The 21,371-nt window shown below is 27.3% G+C and overlaps 1 protein-coding gene across 6 annotated transcripts in view; it reads right to left on the reverse strand.

Moving 5' to 3' along the window:
* Positions 1–13,025: 13,025 nt before the first annotated feature.
* Positions 13,026–21,371, reverse strand: part of LOC105222686 (homeotic protein female sterile) — a 153,724-nt gene continuing 145,378 nt past the window's right edge. For all 6 annotated transcript variants that reach the window (XM_049454031.1, XM_049454033.1, XM_049454035.1 and 3 more), the window contains 2 exons: positions 15,804–15,964; positions 13,026–14,183 (listed from right to left, as the gene is read on the reverse strand). In XM_049454031.1, coding sequence (XP_049309988.1) covers positions 14,124–14,183; positions 15,804–15,964 — 221 coding nt within the window. In that variant the 3' untranslated portion in view covers positions 13,026–14,123. The remainder of the gene's footprint in view (positions 14,184–15,803; positions 15,965–21,371) is intronic.

The following is a 21,371-nucleotide window of genomic DNA, read 5'->3' on the forward strand; positions in this document are numbered from 1 at the left end:
AATAGAAAATAATTTAAAGTAAAGTTAACATTTAAAATTACCAAAAAAATTAAGTTAAAAATAATTTTTTTTATTTATAGTTGAAAAATGGGGAAATAATTAAAAGTAAATTAAAAATTTAAAATTACAAAAAAATTCTAAATTTAATTTTAAAAATATTTTTTTTGTATTTAACGTTAAAAAAATTACAAAAATAAATAAATAGAAAATAATTTAGAGCTAACTTAAAATTTAAAATTACAAAAAAAATTAAATAAACATTTTTTTTTGATATACATATTTATATTTGAAAAAATGGGGAAATAATTTAAAAAAAATTTAAAATTTAAAATTACAAAAAACAATAAATTACAAATATTCTAAATTTAATTTTAAAAGCATTTTTTTTATTTAAAGATAAAATAAAAAATATAGTAAATAAAAAGTAATCGAAAAGAAACTTAAAATTTAAAATTACAAATAAATATTAAGTTAAAAATTATTTTTTTCATATTTATAGTTGAAAGAAATAGGGAAATAATTAAAAAAATATTACAAATTTAAAATTACAAAAACAATAAATTTAAAAAAAAATCAAAATTTAATTAAATTTTTTTTTTTGTATTCAAAGTTAAAAAAATTACAAAAATAAATAAATAAAAAATAAATTAAAGCTAACTTAAAATTACAAAAAAAATTAAATTAAATTTTTTTTTAAATATATTTATAGTTAAAAAAATGAAGAAATAATTAAAAATAAATTTAAAATTTAAAATTACCAAAAAAAAATAGTTTTAAAATTAAATTTAGAATTTAGAAAAATAAGTTAAAAAAAAAATTCAAAATTTAATTTTAAAAATATTTTTTTTTTGTACTTAAAGTTAAAAAAATTGTAAAAAAAAACAAATAAAAAAAATGTTGCAATAAAATTACAAAAAATCAGTATAAAAAATAATATTTTTTATTGCATTATTAATTAAAAAAATGGTCAAGTATGCTAAAACAGTATTTAATATTTGGTTTTCAACTAAAAATAAGGGCAAATACAATTAAAAATTCAAATTTTGTATTTTATCTAATTAAATTTTGGGTAATGATTTAAGCAACCTTAAAAATGCCAGTATTGCTCAACCATTAAAAGGTCTTACTTCGTGCAAGTAAGTCAAAATTTAAATTGTATACCTAATGCTTTAGTTTTTGGACTGTAATGAAATTCTTTATATAATTAAAACCAATTTTGAAAAAATTAAAAAAATATTTTTCAATATTGAAATAAAGTTAAAGAAAAATAAAAGAATTAATGAAAATATCTGGTAATATGAATAAAGGTATTAATTAGTTGCACTTATAATTCGTATTAAAATATAATTTTTTTAATAGCCCTTAACGGCTTTTAATGCCAGTATTATTAGATTACTGATCTGCGTGCTCTCGGCATTGCTCACTAAACGGCGAAGCAACACATTTTAGGTGTATACGACCATTTTAATTTTGCTTTAATTTATAACTGCTTTTTTGCCTGTGTGTGTGTGCAAGTACATTTTTGCTAGTCAAATTAATCGAATGCCATTCTGTTCTCGGCTATAACCGCATAAGCGATGTCTACGCCAATAAAGTAGTAGATTCGAAATAACTTAATTTGACTGTGCTCTCAACATAATTATAAGTTTTTATATTTTTTGTGTTTTTTTTTTAGCGTTTAGTAGTAATTGCTTCCTCAGGCTTGCCATATAAACTTAAATACTTTTTGGCTGACATTAGTGTTGCGTGTTCTCAGCTTTTCTTCTGCAACGTTTCAAAATAGCGAAAAATATTAACTTTTTTTTGTGAAATTTTAATGGAAAAAACTTATGGCATAACATTTAAAAAAATTGATTGTTATAAATAAAAAATAAAAATATTTTTTTCTATATTTTTTTTTGTTTTGAAAATTGATTGTTATAAAAAAAACAAAAAAAAAACGTTATTTATTATTATTTTTTTTTTGAAAATCGATTGTTATAAATAAAAAAGGATATTTTTTTTATTATTTTTTTTTTTTTGTTTTTCATATTATTTATTTACACTTGCATTTTATCGTATATTTTTTCTTGTTTGTACAACAGTTGGAGCATTAAAAGCACGTTCAATCTAATACTTGTTAATTTGTTTTAATTAGTTTTTCTTCAATATTCAATTATAACATGAGCGGAAAATTATGAAAATGTGATTTTTTTTTTTTTAATACTGCACAGTAGTAACACAAAGTTAACTTGAAGCATAAAGAAACTTTTTTTTTTTTTGTGAAAATAAGTCACTCAATTAACGAAGTTTCAATTAGCAATAGCATTTATAGCCAAAGAAATTGGTTTTAGTTTTGAAAATGAAATATTTGTTTAACTCGCAACGATCTTCAAAATATCTTTGCAATTAAATTGTTTGTTCTTTTTTTATTATATATATCAACTTTTTGTATTGATTAATTTACAACAAACAGTGGATGCTAATTTAATTACTTGGCTTCTCACTAAATCGCTTCAGCTGCGGTTTAACCCATTCTTGCTCGCTTGCTCTGCCGCTTTTGGCTAGATTACGTAACACTACTACACTTATAAGCTGCCGTTTGTATATATTTAGAAGGTGGCCTAATTTACATTTAATTGTTACCGTTATCATTATTGCCTAGGTGTTAGCCTACAAGGTTTATTTGTTTTTTTTTTTTTGTGAAAAATATGTTTAAAAAAGGCATAAAAAATTATATAAATATTATTGTTTGTATAGTGAGCATTTATAAATAAATTAATAAACTTATTTAGCTCAGAATCAAATAAATTTAAATTACTATTTTCTGTAAACATTTTCTCTTCTTTTTAGGTGAAAAAATATATTAAAAATGAAGCAAGAAAATTAATTATATATAATTAGTAAAATTATTCATATGTTTTTTGTGTATACGTCGAGCTTAAATGATAAAAATTTTTGCTAAAAAATCTAATTAAATTTAGTAATCATCTTAGAAGCCTCATTTGGTTTCTATTGGTGGATTTTCTGGCTAACTTTGTAAAATTACGACAAAACAAAGATTAATTAATTTTAATTAATCATCACAAAATTAATAAATATACAATAAACAAAATTAATACAAATTTTTTTTTTCTTAAAAATTTTGACAAACAAAAATTATAAGTAATGATGTAAATTAATAAGTGTTATTAAAATTAGGGAACTTTAAAATTTTCATTAAAAAAAAATCAACAAAATTTAATAGTCAACTAAATTTTTTATTTCGTTTATTTGCGAAACTTTCGAAAAAAATTAATTAATTATAAAAAAATTAAGAAATAATTAAAAAAATTTTGTAAGATTAAAGATTTTAATTTAAAAAAATTAGTAAAATTTAATAGTCAACTTAAATTTTCATTTCGTTTATTTGCGAAACTTTCGGAAAAAATTAATTACTTATAAAAAAATTAAGAAATAATTAAAGAAATTTTGTAAGATTAAAGATTTTAATTAAAAAAATCAATAGTCAACTTAAATTTTCATTTCGTTTATTTGCGAAACTTTCGGAAAAAATTAATTGCTTATAAAAAAATTAAGAAATAATTAAAAAAATTTTATAAAATAACATTTTTTTTTATTTTTGAAAATATGTTTTTATTTTTTTAAACACAAAAAAATGTAAAAAATTATATTTGTATATAATAATGTTTTTTCGGTAAAAATATTCTTTGAAAAATCTATAAAAGCATAATTACTTATTATAATGCTCTAAAACATTAAAATTTAATCTAATTAAAAGCAATAAAGAAATATTAAAACTAATTATCCAAAAGATTAAACATAATTTAAAATAAAACTGAAAGAAGAGTAATTGTTAAAAATTTTAAAATTAAAAAAAAGTATTTCATAATTGCTTAACTAATTATAACCTTACCAATAAAAATTGATAGCTGAAGCTTTCTCGTTAATTTTTCAACTTACTGCTTGTTAAAGTAATTTCATTTAATTAAATATTAAATGGTGAAATTAAAAAAAAAAAATTTATTTAATTGTAAAATTAATTTTTTTTTTAATTCAATTCGAAAATAATTTTTTTTTTTAAATTTAATTGCGAAATTATATTTTTTTAATTTCATTGTGAAATAAATTCTTTTTTTAATTTAATTGTGAAATTAAATTTTTTAATTAAAAAAAAATTATTTCTTTTTTAATTTAATTTTGAAATTATTTTTTTTTAATTTAATTGTGAAGTTAATTTTTTTTTTAAATTCAATTGTGAAATAAATTTTTTTTTAATTTAGTTGTGAAATTAATTTTTTTTTAATTTAACAAAAAAATATTTTTTTTTTAATTTAATTTATAAATTTATTTTATTTTTTTAATTTAATTGTGAAATTAAATTTTTTTATTTTAATTGTGAAATTAATTTTTCTTTTTTAATTTCATAATTTAATATTTAATTAAGTAATTTTATTTAATTTTTTAGTTTTGAAATTGAAATAAAAAAAAATTAATTTTGAAAATTTAATATTTAATTAAATAAAACTTAATTAATAAATTAACATAAAAAAACATTTAAAATTAAAATCGTATTTATTACTTCGTTAACTAAATATAACATTACTAATAAAAATTATTATCTTCAAAACTCTTGTTAATTTTAAAACTTTCTATTTGCAAAACTACCAAATATTTATTTAATTTTATTAAATTATTTTTAATTTATTTTTAACTTCTTTTAACGTTACTTAAAAATTAAAAATTAAAATTATTTTAAAGTCGAAAGCGGTTTTTTTTTTAATTTTCTGCGGATTCTTCGCTCCATTTTATCGGTTGAAAACGAGAAGTTACTTACAAATTCTGTCAAAATAAAAATTAATAAAATTTTTAAATAATTTTTTCTTTCAAAATATTTTTTAAAATTTTTCTTCCTTCTCTTTTAACCAAAAATTATTTGTTTTTTTTATCATTTTTTTTTTTAATTAAATGCGTAGTTCAAAAATGTCTAGAAACGCTCTTATTTCCAAAAAAAAAGTTCCCTTACCTTTCACCATATAAAAATAGGCCGAAAAATAGTTATGTCTGTGTTTTGCTTATCTTTTTAGTTAGTTTAGTTTAATTTTTGAAAACTTGCTTCCAGTTTGTTGCTTGCTCATAATCATCGGACTGGTATGAAAACTTTGCTGCATCACTAACATTTACCGCTTAACTACCAAACTAACGTATATTACCGATATTTGTGCTCGCATTTCTTTACTTTTTCTATGTTGTTTCTTTTTTTGGTTTGTGTGTCTCTATACTGTGTTAAACTCTATTTTGCTTGTTGGCTTCTACTAACTTTTCATTGCCATCTTTTAGGCGGCACACAACTCAATACAACTTAATATTTTGTGTTTATTACCAGTTTAGTACCAGTTAACTATAACCAATTCTTTTCCCATTTAATATACTACTTTTGCTTTATGCCAACTACTGTTTGATTATTGCCAATAGTACTATCAAGCACTTTGCTATACGGCGTTTACCAACACTGGCGCTTATTATTACTAACACTACGTACAGCTGTCATTAGCATAGTCTTGATTTATGTACACATATATTGAATCCATTTCTATTAACATTAACTGCACAGCTTTCTTTATAACATTTTGTGTTGCAGTTATTTTTGTAAATTTTATTTCTTGATTTTTTTCCTTTTTCTGGTTTCTTGAAGGTGGGTTACTTTGCAGCTATGGTTCAGCTTAATGTTACGGCTAACAGCTTAATGTTACTGCTAACAGCTTAATGCTACTGCTAACAGCTTAATGTCCCTGCTAACTGCTTAATGTTACTGTTAACAGCTTAATGTTACACTAACAGTATAGGCATAATTTCACACTTTGATTTGAAGATCGCTCAATCTTGCAACGAAAAATTGAGAAAAAACGAGATGATAAATAATTTAAAAAAATATACGAAATTCTAATAAAAAAAAATTATTTTTGAACATTTATAATATTTTTGTAATAAAAAACTATTTTTTAAAAATTATTAATTTTTTTCAGATTTTCATTACACTTTTGTCTGAGAGTTTGTACAAATTATGATTTGATATTTTTTAAAGTCCACGAAAATCAATTTTGCTTTTATTTCTGCTATGCTGACACAATCGTGAGACATGAAATTCGAAATTCCTTTCAGACACAAAAATAAGTGCCACAGTTCTTTTTAGTTTTGATTGTTGTAGCGTTTTGTAGGTAGTGATTTCGAAATTTTTTTACTGAGACCAGAAATAATAGAACACTCTGTTGAGGTTAGCCATGGAACTCTAATAACTTGAGTTGCAGATGCTCTTATATTATTATGTTAAGTGATATTAAGTTCAGCTTTTAACCAAAGTTTTATCAACTTTTCTCTGAAATACCTTGAAACTCTAATAGATGACGGCGCTTAGCGCACTACTTCTCTCTTTGGACTTCTGGCCTTGACTTTCTGACGCTCTGACTTTTGGGTCCTGACCTTCTTTTGCGATCTTGTTTCCTCAAAAGAGATTCAAATTTCGAAAATTTATTTGAAAAATGTTGTGTAATCTGAGCGTAGTAGACAAAAAGGTTATGGAAATAGTCTATTCTTGCTTAGAACCCTGAATTTTTTTTTGCTAATTTTATTGTTTCATTTTGTTCGAATTTGTTAAAATTTATTATTTAAATCTCTAAAAGAAGCACCACTGCATGTAATGTACATTTTTTCACTTTTATTTCGAAATATGTTGACTTTAATTGTGATTTTATGTGCCTCAAGCATCCTTGTTATTATCTTAGTACATATTTGGTTAACTTTACTATAACCTCAAAAAAAAATTCAGGGACTGTAGTTCTCAGATCAATTTACAATATGTCATTTTAATTCTTGGCTGTCATATTGAAAATTATAATAGCTTAGATGAAACATAAGCCGAAATATAACAGAAACACAAACTGAAATATAACGGGAAACACAACCCGAAACATAACCTCGACTTCCTAATGCTGTTTTTGACAAGATCTCTGCATATTTGAACCACTTTTCTTCGAAAGTATTAAGTCACAGAAAACATTTCTAAAGAAATTGGAAACATAACCTAAAAAAGCAACCCCAAATACAATCGGAAACATTACTACAACCACTTAATAGAGCTCTTGAACCGATCTCAGTATATTTGAGCAACTTTTTTTCTAACTATGAAATTATATAAAACATTTTTAAAGAACCTGGTAACTTAACCTTAAACATAACCGGAAACACAACTTAAAACATAACCTCAACTACTTAATGCTGTTTAAAAGAAAACATTAAAAAAAAAAGTTCGAAATAAACCGAAAACATAACCGGTAAAATAACCCGAAACATAACCTCAACTACTTACTGCTGTTTTTATCTCAACAGAAAACATTTTTAAAGCAATTGGAAACAATACCAGAAACATAACCGGTAAAATAACCTGAAAAATAACCGGAAACACAACGCGAAATATAACCTGAACTACTTAATGGTGTGTATAGATCTTAGCAGAAAACATATTTAAAGAAATTGGAAACATAACCTGAAACATAACCTCAACTACTTAATGCTGTTTTTGAACGATCTCAGCATATTTGAACAACTTTTTTTCAAAACTATGAAATTATAGCAAACATTTTTAAAGAAATTATTGTGACTGTCCAGCTAAAACTATAGAAACTAGCAGAAATCGCTTTTCAGCACAAACATATCAGAAAAGTGGAAAAAAGCAGTTACACAAAGGAAAAGTACCAAAGAAAGCAACACAAGAGTGGTTTGAGTTTTCATGTTTTTTTCGTTTTTTTTTGCGCATATTTATTTATTTACTTATTTCACTTGCTTATTGGGAATTTACAAAACTAACAACGCTCTTAGGCTTCACAGTTCTCACACTTTATTCTACACACTTTCGGCATTTTCCGCTCTCTATGTTATATGTACTATGTTTGTATGTATGTATGTAGGTTTTAGCGTTTGATTTCAGACATACTTTCATTTGTGTTGATTATAATTTTTATCATTTGTTTTTTAATTTTGGTTTTGAAAATTTCAATTTATCTTTGTTTAATATTTGCAAGCATTTTTACACGCGCTCCGCCCTGCCAACACTTAACTGCATATGTATGTATGTATACTATTGCGGTGCATACTGCAACTCGCCTACGTTTACATTTGACATTTCAATTGCATTTTCATTACAGTTAGGCCCTTTGTTCATTATTTATAATTGTTTTTCGTATTTTTTCTTTATAAACTTGCTTTTTTGTTGGCAATAATTTTACTGTTATTTGTGTGTGTGTGTGTGTGTGTGTGTTTTTCATTTATTTCTCAATTAATTTCTTTAATTGAATTTGTTTTTGTTTTTGCTTTTATTAATTATTTTAAATTTAAATAAGTTTACTTATCTACAATAGCTGCCATATCCATGAGAATTGTTTCCATTTAATTTAAATTTAATTCAATACTTGGTTTTTTTGTTTGGTTTTACAATGTTTTTCTTCTTTTATTGTTGTTGTTAAAAATGTTTCAAAAGCGAATTGTCATTTATTTATAAATTACGTAGTATTTGTATTGAGAGAATATATTTATATATATAGAGGTATATATATATAAATATACGTATATATGCATATGTATATGTTTATAAAAAAAGGTGTACACAAGTACAATACAAATACATACATGCAATGAATATGAACACATAGACACATATACAATATGAAGACGAACGATGAATGAGTGTGTGAATGTATGGGTTAAAGCGCACGCTATCACTGCAGGGGAGAAAAGAACGGAGGAGTTGAATTCTTATGAAATATGCCGCATTTCGAAATATTAAACTTGAATAAATGGTCGAAAAAGAGTTTTAAAAAATAAAAAAAAAAAAACTAGAAAAAAAAAATTTAAAAAAAAATTAAAACGAAATTTTGGAAAAAAAATTTGAAAAAAAAAAAATTTGAAAAAAAAAAATCGGGAAAAAAAATTTGAAAAAAAAAATTTAGAAAAAAATATTGAAAAAATTTTTGAAAAAAGGTTTTGAAAAAAAATTTGAAAAAGTTTTTGCAAAAAATGTTTGAAGTAATTTTTTTTAGAGGAACAGTAAAGTATTTTTTTTTGTTTTATGCCATAAAAAATATTTTGAAAAAAAAAAATTGAAAAAATTTTTGAAAAAAGAAATTTTGAAAAAAAATTTGAAAACATTTTTAAAAAAAAATTTGAAAAAAATTCGCATGAAAAATTTTAAAAAGTTTTTGCAAAAAATGTTGGAAGTAACCTTTTTTAAGGAGACAGTAACGGAAGTTGTTTGTTTTTTTAGCCATATTTGACAAAAAGTGTGCAAAAGTTGGGTTTTTTTTAAATTAGTAATTAAAAAAAAAGTTTGGAAAAAAAATATTAAAACTATTTTAAAAATAATTTTTTTTTTTATAATTGACTACTTTGTAAGGAAAATTTGTGTAAAAAAAGTGTGAAAAAAAATTTTGAAAGAACTGTTATTTTTTTACGGGAAAGGTAACGGAGGTTTTTTTTGTTTTTTGGCCATATTTGTCAAAAAGAATGCAAAACCTGTTTTTTAATTGGCTATTTTTGTAAAAAAACAAATGTTTAAACAAGTTTTGAAATTTTTTTTTAAAGAAAATGTTTTAAATAAGTGTTTGAAAAAATTTCGAAAAACAAATTTTGAAGGATTTTTTAAGTAACGGGTTTTTAAAGAGTAGGTAAAGGAATTTTTTTTTGTTTTTCGGCCATATTAGACAAAATTAATAAAAAAAGTAATTTTTTTTTGAAATTAGGAATTTTTGTAAAAAAAAAGTTTTGAAAAAAATAATTAAACAAGTTTTGATATATATTTTTTAAAAGAAAATTAAAAAAAAAAGTGTTTAGAAAAATTTCGAAAAACAAATTTTTGAAAGAATTTTTTAAGCAACTGTTTTTTAGGGAAAAGGTAACGGAGCTTTTTTTGGGGTTTTTTGGCCATGTTAGACAAAAATGAAAAATGAAATTGAAAAAAATGCTTAAACAATTTTTGAAATACTTTCTTACTAAAAATTTTTTTTTAGAATTTCCTAATTTGGAATTAAAGAAAAAATACCAAAAAAAGTCATTAACGGTAAATATTTGTTAGGAATGCGTGCTTAGAAATTGCAGTGTTGCTTGTGGAACTCGACAATTCACATTAATCAAGACAGTTTAGCCTACATTTAGGCGAATTAGACTTCATTCAGACAGTTTAGCATACCTTTAGGCGTATGCATATTAATTCAGACGGTTAAGCATACCTTTAGGCGTATACATATTAATTCAGACAGTTTAACATACCTTTAGGCGACATTTTCTTGTTAATACTAAAAGTTTTTAATTCGTTTATGCAGTTTTATGGTTTTATGTAATTTGTAATAAAAGTAACATCTAATAAAAACAATGCACAATTTTATTTATATATATATATACATATTTATACTAATTACCAGTCGATGAATGATTTAATTTTTTTAACTTTACTTAAATTGTATTTATGCTCTTTTTTTTTGTTAAACCTTAATTGAGAGCAATAATTAAACAGTTTTTACATAAAGAAAAACAGTTATAATTTATAAATATATATATATATATGTTTAAAGTCTTTTTATTTACTACCAAAACGTAAAAGTTCAACTAAAAGCGAAAATTGTGAATTTGAAAGTCGAAACAGTAAATCTCTCAGTGCAAAAGAAAATATTCGCAAATAAATGTAGAAGTTTTTTCTCATATTTTTTTATTATTAATGTTATTATAATATATATTTTTTTATTTATTTCATAAATTTCACTTATAATTTTTAGTAATATTTAGTCTTTCATGTTTTTGTGTTTTATAGTTGTTTTGTATTTTTTATATATATGTATATATAATATTTGTTATGTGTTATTTATTGTAATACATTGCACACACAATTTATGCTATTGTTATTTACTTGCTTAAATGTATGTATGTATATCTGTTTGCATACCTCTTACTGTTCATATATATGCTTTAGTAGTATATATTTTCATATTCGTCTATATACTCGCATGTATATTTATATATGTATACATATGTATATGTATATGCCGTTGTGTATTTATTGTAGATTATTTATGTGTACATGTATATAGAATAACACCTGCAATGCTAACGAGTTGTATTTTTTATAATTTTACATATTTCAATACTACTACATATGTATGTATGTATTACTTTCGGTAGATGTGAGTACGCGTTGCGCTTGAGCACAAGTCATGAGCCTAGTGCAGCTGATATTGTCGAAGCGATAGCGATGATTTTTGTGGTTAGTTGGAATATATTATTTTTTTTATCTGTATGGAAATAGTATCATATAGAAAAGTCTTTCCGAAAGCTTCTTAAAATAACAATTTCAGCAAAGCGTGAAAAAAATAAAATGTTTAGCAAATATGTCGATTGACCATAAGCATTAGAACTAAGCAGAAATTTTAATTTCTGAATTCTTTATATTTAACACTGAAGCACTGAAGCGGAGTCTGAAAAATTTTTCGGAGAGTTAAAATTTAGCGTATACTTGCATATGTTAAGTCAGCGTTTAGAGAAATTTAAAACTTTGTTTTCGAAGTTGCATTGAATCACTTTTCGGAGTTTGAAAACTTTTTCGGAGTGTTAAAATTATGCATAATTTTGAATATATCAGCCTATAGTTTGATAAATTTAAAATTCCGTTTTCAACATGTACGATAATTGAGTTTCGGAGTGACAAAAAACTTTTCGAAGTTAAAAATTTTAATTAACGGGGCAAGAATTTTGAAAGCACAATATCTTTTTCACAATAACAAAAATTGTTCGGAAGCACTCGGCAAAAATTCAAAAGAAGCAGTTTTTGGATTATCAAAACTTTTTCGGAGTTCTTAATTTTTGCGAAATTTTGCATAAACTAAAAGCAAATATGGAAATTTTATTTTCGAATTATTAATGAGCTGAGTTTCGGATTGTTAAAAACTTTTCGGAGTTAATTTTTTTTATTTTTTTTTATGCGAAACAAGGCTCTTTGTGGACTATAAAAACTTGGAGTTCTTAAAGTTTACATAACTTCATTCGACGTATTGTGAAATTTGTTTGAATGTTTTTTTCCCGAAATTTAAGATAAGTAAATTTTTCGAAACTAAAATGTTTTTATTTTAAATTTTGTGAGTGGCAGATAAAGGTTTTGAAAGTATTAAAAAATTTCGGAATAACAAAAATGAAAATAATAAAATATGTAATAATACCAAAAATTATTTTGGAGTGAATTTGGTGCAGCATACATTAAAATTCAGTAATTTTCGGAAAAAATCCACATAAAATTTCTACACGAAAAAAATTTTTTATGTATAAGCTTCAGAATTGGTATACACATTTTTCGGAGTGAATTCGGAATAACATATTTTAACATTTTATTAGCTTCAGAAACGATAATAATTGATTTTGTTTATCTAGATTTTCTTTTTTACATGCAGATTACATAACTCCGAATTATAAAAGAATTGCACAAATTTTTACAGATTAAACTTTGTGCACACTTGTACGGTTGTTTACTTTGTAAAAAGTATTTCTGTACAAGAAAATCACGTTTTGTGGCTGATGCAAATGTTTATAAATATTTGAACATTTTCGGAGTCAGTGAAGTTTACACGGTTTTCGGAGTTTACTGAGACTTTCGGATGTACAATAAAAATGTATGTGCAATTAAGAACATAGATGTTTAACCGATTATGGTGTTAATCAAATACAATTCGGAGTCTTTCGGAATCTTTCGGAGTTACACATATTTGTGTTTTTGCGAATAACTAAGCACAAATCAAATATTTAACATCAGAATCAGAAAAAAATATTTCGGAGTGCTTCGGAGTTACATCTAGTTTTTCAATTCTCCGCTAAATTAAGAACACAAACGTTTGCCATCACTTCAATTGACACAATTGCTGAAGCTCATGACTTTTGGGGTGGGTAAACATTTCGTTTGCAATGCTAAAGCGTAGCGCCACTCACACCTACATAACTGCCGCCGTATTCTTTGGTATTTTATTATAAACTGTTGTATATTTAATTAACATTTGATTTTTGTTTTTTTTTTTTTAATATTAACACTCTTTATACAATCATTTAATTTAGTAATTACATAAATGTCGAAAATATTTTGCCACATTTCAGTTAATTAAATTTACTTTATTTACGTTTATGGCTCTCTTACTTTTTTGTTTTTGGAATAATTTCACTTTGTTTAAATATTAATAATAGTAGGTAATTTTTTTTGGGGCTTACAATTTTAATTATAATTTTATTTATAATAATTTTTAATAATAATAATAATTAATAATCGTTAAGTTATAGTAATTTTTGTTCGTAAGTAATAAGTAATCAAAATTGTAATCATAATTCATATGTATAACATTAAGTATTCCTTACACTTTGCTTTTTACTATATAGTTGATTAAACATTTACTACTACATACATAAGTTTTCATTTGCTGGCATTCATTTGGGGTTTTTGCACACGCTCATTTCAATTCACAACTATTTTATGAATTTTGTTTTTGTTTTTTTCTTGTTTTTGATTAACATTTCACATGCTTGCCACACATATCGCTAATAACAGTTAATGTCTTCAGTTGTTATACTTATTTTTGTGGTTTTTGTTATTTTTTCTTTTTTGTTGTTTTTTTCCTATTTCTCTAGTATTTCGTTATTTTGACAATACTTTTACAGCTTTTTACAAACAATACTACTATTACGCTCGCTCGTCATCTCTCTCTCTGTCTCACTGTCGCTCTATCTCTCTTATGCTGTTGCATTTTCATATGCGACCATGCGTGTAGGAGTTTGTGTTTGTGTGTGTGTGTCTCAGTGTCCATCCGTATGATTTTGCGGAATAATTAGTTATTTGACTTTCGGTTTGTTGGCGCTTTGTGTTTTGTCGTGTTCTTTTGCGCTTTCAATTTAGCTGCGGTGGTGCTGGTCGTTGTTTATGTGTTGAACATGTGAGTGCTAGCAGTCACATATCTATTTGTGTTGCTTCGGATGTGTAGTGTTTCTTCTGTTTTTCTGTTCTGTTTGCATTTATGCATAGGAAGGCGAGTTTATGTTGTGTTTAATACGTGTATGGTTTATGCTGTTGTTGTTTAACGCCCTCGCGCCCAGCGCAGCAGCGCATCCGCCAAAACGTCTAGGTGAGCTTTGACCTGCAAAGAAGCGGAAAGATAGTGCATGATTAGTTTAGAACAGTTCTGCGGAGTGTGAGTAAAAATAAAAATTATTTTTGTTGGCTAAAGCTTTTTAGCTAGAAATTCCATTTGCTAGATGTTTCGACGAGCTATTTGTAAGTTTACAGTTTTTCGAGCTGTGCGTTAAAAGCTTCAGGGTTACAGTACAAACGAAAATGTGTAGATATAGTATAAAAAAAAATTAAAGAAAAAATTTTAATTTTAAAAAAATTTATATAAAACATTAAAGAAAATATGCTCCAATTATGCATATTTTCTAAGTAAAAATTAAAAATAAAGTAACAAAAATATGATAGGTTTTCTAAGTAAAAACTTGAAAATAATTTTAATATTTTAGTGCCAATTAGTAAAACGTTAAAACATTAAATTCGGAGAATTTCGGAGTAACACGTTTATCTACGTGTTTGCAAGAACCACACGCCATATACATACATATGAATGTTTGCGACCACAATCCCACTTTACAAAGATAATTCGGAATTTTCGGAGTAACATAGATTTGCGTTGCAAAGAACTAGCTTCATGTACATACATATGTATGCTTACGACCACAACCCCGCTTTTAAAAATGTAATTCGAAGTCTTTAGGAGTAACCTACATATGTACATAAGTATATTTTCACTTTTATCAAACTCTGAAAAATATAATTAGTTGTCATATACATACATATGTATTTGCTTTTTTTTTTTGCAAAAAGCTTTCCCCTTTATCTTTACGACCACAATCAGACTTTGTCTTTTGGAGTAATATATATTTAAATTTTTTGCAAAATCTTCTCCAATATACATACATATGTACATATGGTAACGAAATCAATCAAACTTTGTAAAAATAATTCGAAGTCTTTCGAAGTAATATACATAGACATATGTACATATTTGCGTTTTTGCTCTTATATGTTTATGTTCACAATCCCACTTTGTTAAAAATTTTGCAAAAAAATAGCCTTTTACATATGTACATATATGTATGTACATATGTATATGATTACGCACGCAGTCACCCTTTGTACCAAGAATTCGTAGTCTCTCGGAGTATCATATATATGCGTTTTTGATCTTATATGTTAAGGTTCATAATCCCACTTTGTAAAAAATAATTCGGAATATTTCGGAGTAACATATATTTGCATTTCTGCAAAAAAATTAGCTTCATATATGATTAAGCCCACTTTGTAAAAAATAATTCGGAATATTTCGGAGTAACATATATTTGCATTTCTGCAAAAAAATTAGCTTCATATATGATTAAGCACGCAGTCACACTCTGGAATAAATAATTCGGAGTCTTTCGGAGTAACTTACATTTGCAGTTTGAGTGTGTACCACCACAATTTCACTTAAAAAAAAATTAAAAAATAAATCGGAGTCTTCCGACGTAACTCATTCTAATATGTTCATGAAAAAGTAATAACAAACACGCTTCCCTTAACTTGTTAGCCTATAACTATCTTCTATTCCCTTTAAACTAAAAATATCAGTACTTAAGTCTCTTCGCTTTATCACACTTAATAAAAGTGTTTTGTATTCTTGTCTCAAAAATAAGTTATTTCGAAAGCGATTTGTGGCATGACTTACCGTTTTGTAGAACATACACGATCTTCGGTCTTCATCTTCACCTTCCGGACAATCGATGAAGCCGTCGCATAGCACGTGATCGTCTATGCAACGATATCGTCCCTGCACATCAGGTGTGGGACACGCGAACCGCTCCATGCCATCCATGGCGGTAGGGCATTCTAAAAAGAGAAATTTTAAAAATATTAGAGTGGGTAACTAAAGAAAGCATATTTATAAAAAGGAAAATGGGTATTATAAAAAATGATATTTCAACTTATTATGAATTTTTAATCAAATACATTTTTTTTTTATATTTTTTTTTTTGCCTGAGAAAAAGATATTTTACATTATTTTTTTTCTTTTCTAGTAATGAACATACTAAGATTTTGTATGATTTTTCAATAGATTCAATTTCGAACTTTGAAGGCAATTATGTAGCATTACTTTGTAGCCAAGTTCGAAAAATGGCGAAATTTCTTTCGACTCAATCCCTTGAAGAAGTTGGTTTCATTTGATACCCAAAATTTAATCGATTTTATTGTAAATTGCACTGCTTCTAAGGACAACAAAAATGTGTTTCAAAGTAATACCAATGACAGTTGCTCTATAGCTTTAATACGACATAAATAATAACAGTGGACAAACAAGTACACGACCTGTATCCTGTACACTGATAATATACCACACAATAAACACATAATAAATTCAAATAACAACTTGTCACTCACTTTAAAATAGCCACAAGCTGTCCGCTAGCTTTTACTACAACCGTCTAGCGCTGTATTTATTTCGAACGAAAAGCTTGCTTAGCTACAGACCTGTTGCTCACACAACAGATGTTTGACATACTTCTTATATGTATTTATTTATATACAAATTCGTGTAAAATTATCTATTGACATTTGTCAACGTGAATTACTGTAATTTCACATTTGACGTCAACACTTAATTGGCTTCCATTAATGCCGCGCCGTCATACTGGAGACCGGATAGATTATCTATTTTTATGACTAAATGCACACTATAGCACCACAAATTAGGTTTCAAGCACCTGTTAGTGTGTTCAATAAACATGCGATCACGAAAAGTTTCGTGTTAAAGATCGTATTTAGTTCTGAAGTGTCAACGAAAACAAATAAAATGTAATTAAATGTTTAAATAGTTATTTTTGTAAAAAAATTATAAGATATTCGCACAAAAATCGTTAGTTGTGTCAAAAAGGATATATTATGTATAAGAACAATCAGTTGTGTTTTATAAGTTAGTTTTCAGTTACTGTTTCACAAGTTCATAAGTTACTTTTCATTTACTGTTTCACAAGTTCATAAGTTACTTTTCATTTTGCATTCCACAAGACCACTTCGCAGCGTCACTTTTGTGCTCAGGCTGAGCCTACGAGCAATTTACTGCCTAACCTTGAGCTAAATGTGGTAAACGCGCACGTCCACTTGACCACACTTCAGCCAAATCTAGTGGCATAGCCATAGTGCTAGCTAGCTCGGGGCATGTTAGAGCTAACAGCTAACAGATCTGCATCTGTAGCCATGTCTGGCGCGCCTAACACGAGTCACGCATACGCAAGTCAACATTTACTGGCATTATATACGAGTCTACATATATACACGCCGTTGACGTAAGTCGCTACAGACATACAGACAAAATGACATGTCGTGTGCATGTAGTACGTTGTCCTTTATTTGGTAATTTAGTTGATTTGTAAAATAATATGATGTGTGTGTGTGTGTAGTCGCCATTGCATTCGTCATACTCGGTGGCATTGTAAAGCTAATAATATTCGTTTTTGTTGTTGTATTTTTCGTGTTAATAGTGTTAAGTTTTATTTCGTTTCGTTTTTTGTTTTGCGGCACGTATGAGCAAGGTCAGTGGTCAATTGCTGTTACTTGGGGTTACTGTGTATCAATAATGTCCTATCGACTTTTTGAGACAGAAAATTTAGTGCTCATTACTTTGTTGGTATTTATTTAAATATATTGCTCTTGTGTTAATGCGGGTCAACTGCCGAAAATAGTCATTAGACTGTAAGCCTGCTAATGGGGAACTAATAATATACCTACAGAGGTTGTAGTGGGTAGAATAGAATTTGTTGAACATAGAAGGACGGTGCTAAAGCTGTTTTTGGTATATTTATATACATATTTCTATATATGTTTTAACAAAACTTTTTTATTTAAAGAAAGGCGTGCACTTATCGAAAATTCTGATGTCTTTTAAAAAAAATTGTTTCGAGAATGCAAAAGAATAGTGTTTCTGGCGCCTTAAGATGCCCGAAATGCCATCAACAGCGCTGGATGGCTGGATATGATCGACGCTATCGAAAAAAGCTTTAAAATCACTGTCTACTGCAGAACTGTGGTGCGGAGCTATCTTAGTACCAAAAACTGCTATACCAAACTAGAGACGGATCACGACAGACAAAAACTTGTGGAACATCAGCTACGACACTATCCTAAAACCTGAAATGCCAGACGAATCCTACTTAATTACGTGAAAAAAGCTGAAACAGGTCATGATACAGACGCCAGAAAGGTTCGACTCTCACAAGTTCCAGTTCGCTATGGAAAAAACAAAGCTACCTTTGCAAACAAATAAACACAGACTCCGCCAAATAAGTGTACAAACGGCTACGGATATTCTTAAGACACAAAAAACAGTAAACTACCTAGACGTAAGACTAGACCCCAGACTAACTTTCTCGCTACAATCCAGCATCCCAGAGAAAAGGCAGAGAAAATCACCTCCCAACTCAGCAGAATAATATATATAGTATATATGCCAATATAAGAGACCCAGAGAGGAAACGAGATAGCTCCTAATGTCTACGACAATCGGCGGCCTATTATACGGAAAATGTTAGTGGAATATGGCAATAGTTTTTTTTTTTTTTTAAACTCCTAGACGGTTTTTTAAAATCAGCTGTGAGATGTCAGTGTCACTTAACTATAGCTAATCTTATTGTAATGCCATTACGTTTGGATTGCTAGGAAAAGCTCCTGAATTCCTTCACTATTTAAAAGTCTTTCAAGTCAACACAACTATATTAACCCCACTTTTCTGGATAACCTGCTCATTTATAAACTCGGCAGAACTCAGCTTTTTTGAAAGTAGATTTCACCAAACTTCTCGGCATTGAGTTCCCTGCTTCCGCAGGTGGTTATTTTGTACCATAGGCATCTTCGGCAAATTAGTTGAATGAAGGCTAAGACCTACAAGCCCAGAAATTGGAATATCAAGGCTAATATTGTTCCAAACCTTGTTTATATTCTCTGTTAGTCCATTTTTCTGCGCAGTCTTAGCTTTGATGACAGCAGAGGCTTCAATTCTTCTATGTATGACCTAGTCTCATAAACATTTCATGTTTGCACTTATTTTTTCGCCTCTGGCCAATAAGTTCCATGAGTATTAGCCGATCTTTACTAGGGTCACTAATCCTGGTAACTCAGCAAATAAGTATTGCTTCCAATCACGTCCACATTTTCAATTTGTCCATATTTCCGTGAAGCCTTTGCGTTAATGAACCATATTTTCTTTTCTAGTCCAAAAGTTACCCGGTCAGATCACGCTAGTAAGCCCCCTATGTCTGGAAACTTGGAAAATAAGATCAATTTAGTTTCCGACCTCATCCACATTCTCAATTTGTCCATTTCTTCGTGAAGCGTTAGCTTTGATATCAGCTCAGGCTCCATTTTCTCCACTTCCGTACTAATTTTGCATACAATTTGCCTCCGAAAAATGTTCCAAATTTTCATTTCATTTTAGAAGAAGCATTGGCTGGACCTTACATCTACCTAGCTAATTTTTTTATGACAACAAATTGTTATCACCACGTCTACTTGTCTACTTAATGAAGTTGGATATCTAGGTATCTTAATTGGAGGTCGTTGCACAATGCGTTACTGGGTGGGCCACGGTTCCTTGGAAGGGCTGTTCTTAGTGATCTGCAACTGGCACTGATAAGGTACTTTGCACCCTCTCAGCCCCCAAAAAAAAGGTAAAAAAGGGAAAGTTGCGATTACATAACGATTGAAGATTACAATGCTACAGATCGGACTACAATAGCATATAGCCGCCATACAAACCGATCGATGAAAAGAATTCGCTCCAAGCATAAATAACGTATTTAATACAAATAAATTGAGAATAGGAGAAAACCGACAAATAAATATATCTCTATGATTATCACATAGGTACATATGTATATGCATGAGCAAAACAAGTGAAATTTCGTGAGGAAATGCAAAAAAAGGAAAATTGGAAAATGCTGCACAAATAAAAATAAGTATAAAGCCAAAACGAGCGAACCGGCGGCGCCAAGTTGTCCTACAAGTGATTTATGCTTATGTGTTTTCTAGACAGACGTGCTGGGGGTATGGTCACCAGCCAAGTTGTGAGTGAGTGTGTGTAAAGCGCCTGCTTTGTGGGCGAACAGAGAAGCAATAGAAACGCTGAGAAAAAACAGATGAACAACAAAATGAAAAGAGAATAAAAATGAAGATAAGAGAAAATCTGAGTTTAAAGACGGCTAATGAGGTAACTTATACGGATATAAAGAAGAATATGAAAGTACAGATAATTGTGAAGAAAAGTGTATTGAAAATAGAGTAATTGAAGGAAAAATTATGAAATGAATGAGAGGCGATAGCAGAGCGGAAAAACAAGTAAAAAGAAAAGAGTAAAAACTGACTAATGATAATACGAGCCATGAATTAGAAAGGTTGATTGGAAATAAGTTGGAAAACTTGTTAGACCTAGTAGAGAACCAATTGTGTTAGTATATTTGGTGGCTACTCAGTAAAACGACATAAATTAAAAAAAATATATAGTTTTCAGATAACAAAAATATTCTTTTTTAGTTAACAGTATTATGAAAAAGTTTTGTATAGTTAACATTTGGCTTTCCTATAACAACATTATTAGTAAAACAAGCTAATAAATGCTATCCCAACTATTGGCTAAAGGCACGCCAGCACCGCATTCCATAAAATGTTTGTTCTTTTTGTTGTACATTTCAACTATTTGCATTTTATGCTTGCATGGCTTTGACTCGCCAACTATTGGCGCCAAATACAAAAACAGCAATAACAATATGCTATTCGAACATAACTCGTTAGTTTGATTATAAACTCGCTGGGTAGATTTTCATGCACTCCCACACAACGTATTTGCCATAGGGAATGCAGAGCACTTACTTTGCACTGGCACATTTTATTATATTGCTTGCTATTTACATACATACTTATGTAATAGTACAAGTTGCTTTGAATTGAAAAATCGTAATAAAATATATGAAATATTTTGGTATAATTTTTCGTAAAAAAATCAAAAAATTTTCGCTTGGAATATTTATTGAATATGGCAACACTATTTCTGAGTATGCCAAATATAAAAATGTCTTCACTTGACTTTTTTGGAAAATTTTTGAATATAATATTTTTTAGAAATAATCACTTGGATATGTTATATGGTAACACTGTTTTCAAAATTGGGTTTCTGATATACAATAAGCATGAATATTTTTTCGTTAAGTATTTCGATAATTTTTCGCAAATAAATTGTTTCCTTTGAAAA

This window comes from Bactrocera dorsalis, chromosome 3, assembly GCF_023373825.1.
Source record: "Bactrocera dorsalis isolate Fly_Bdor chromosome 3, ASM2337382v1, whole genome shotgun sequence".
In the NCBI taxonomy this organism is placed as follows: domain Eukaryota; kingdom Metazoa; phylum Arthropoda; class Insecta; order Diptera; family Tephritidae; genus Bactrocera; species Bactrocera dorsalis.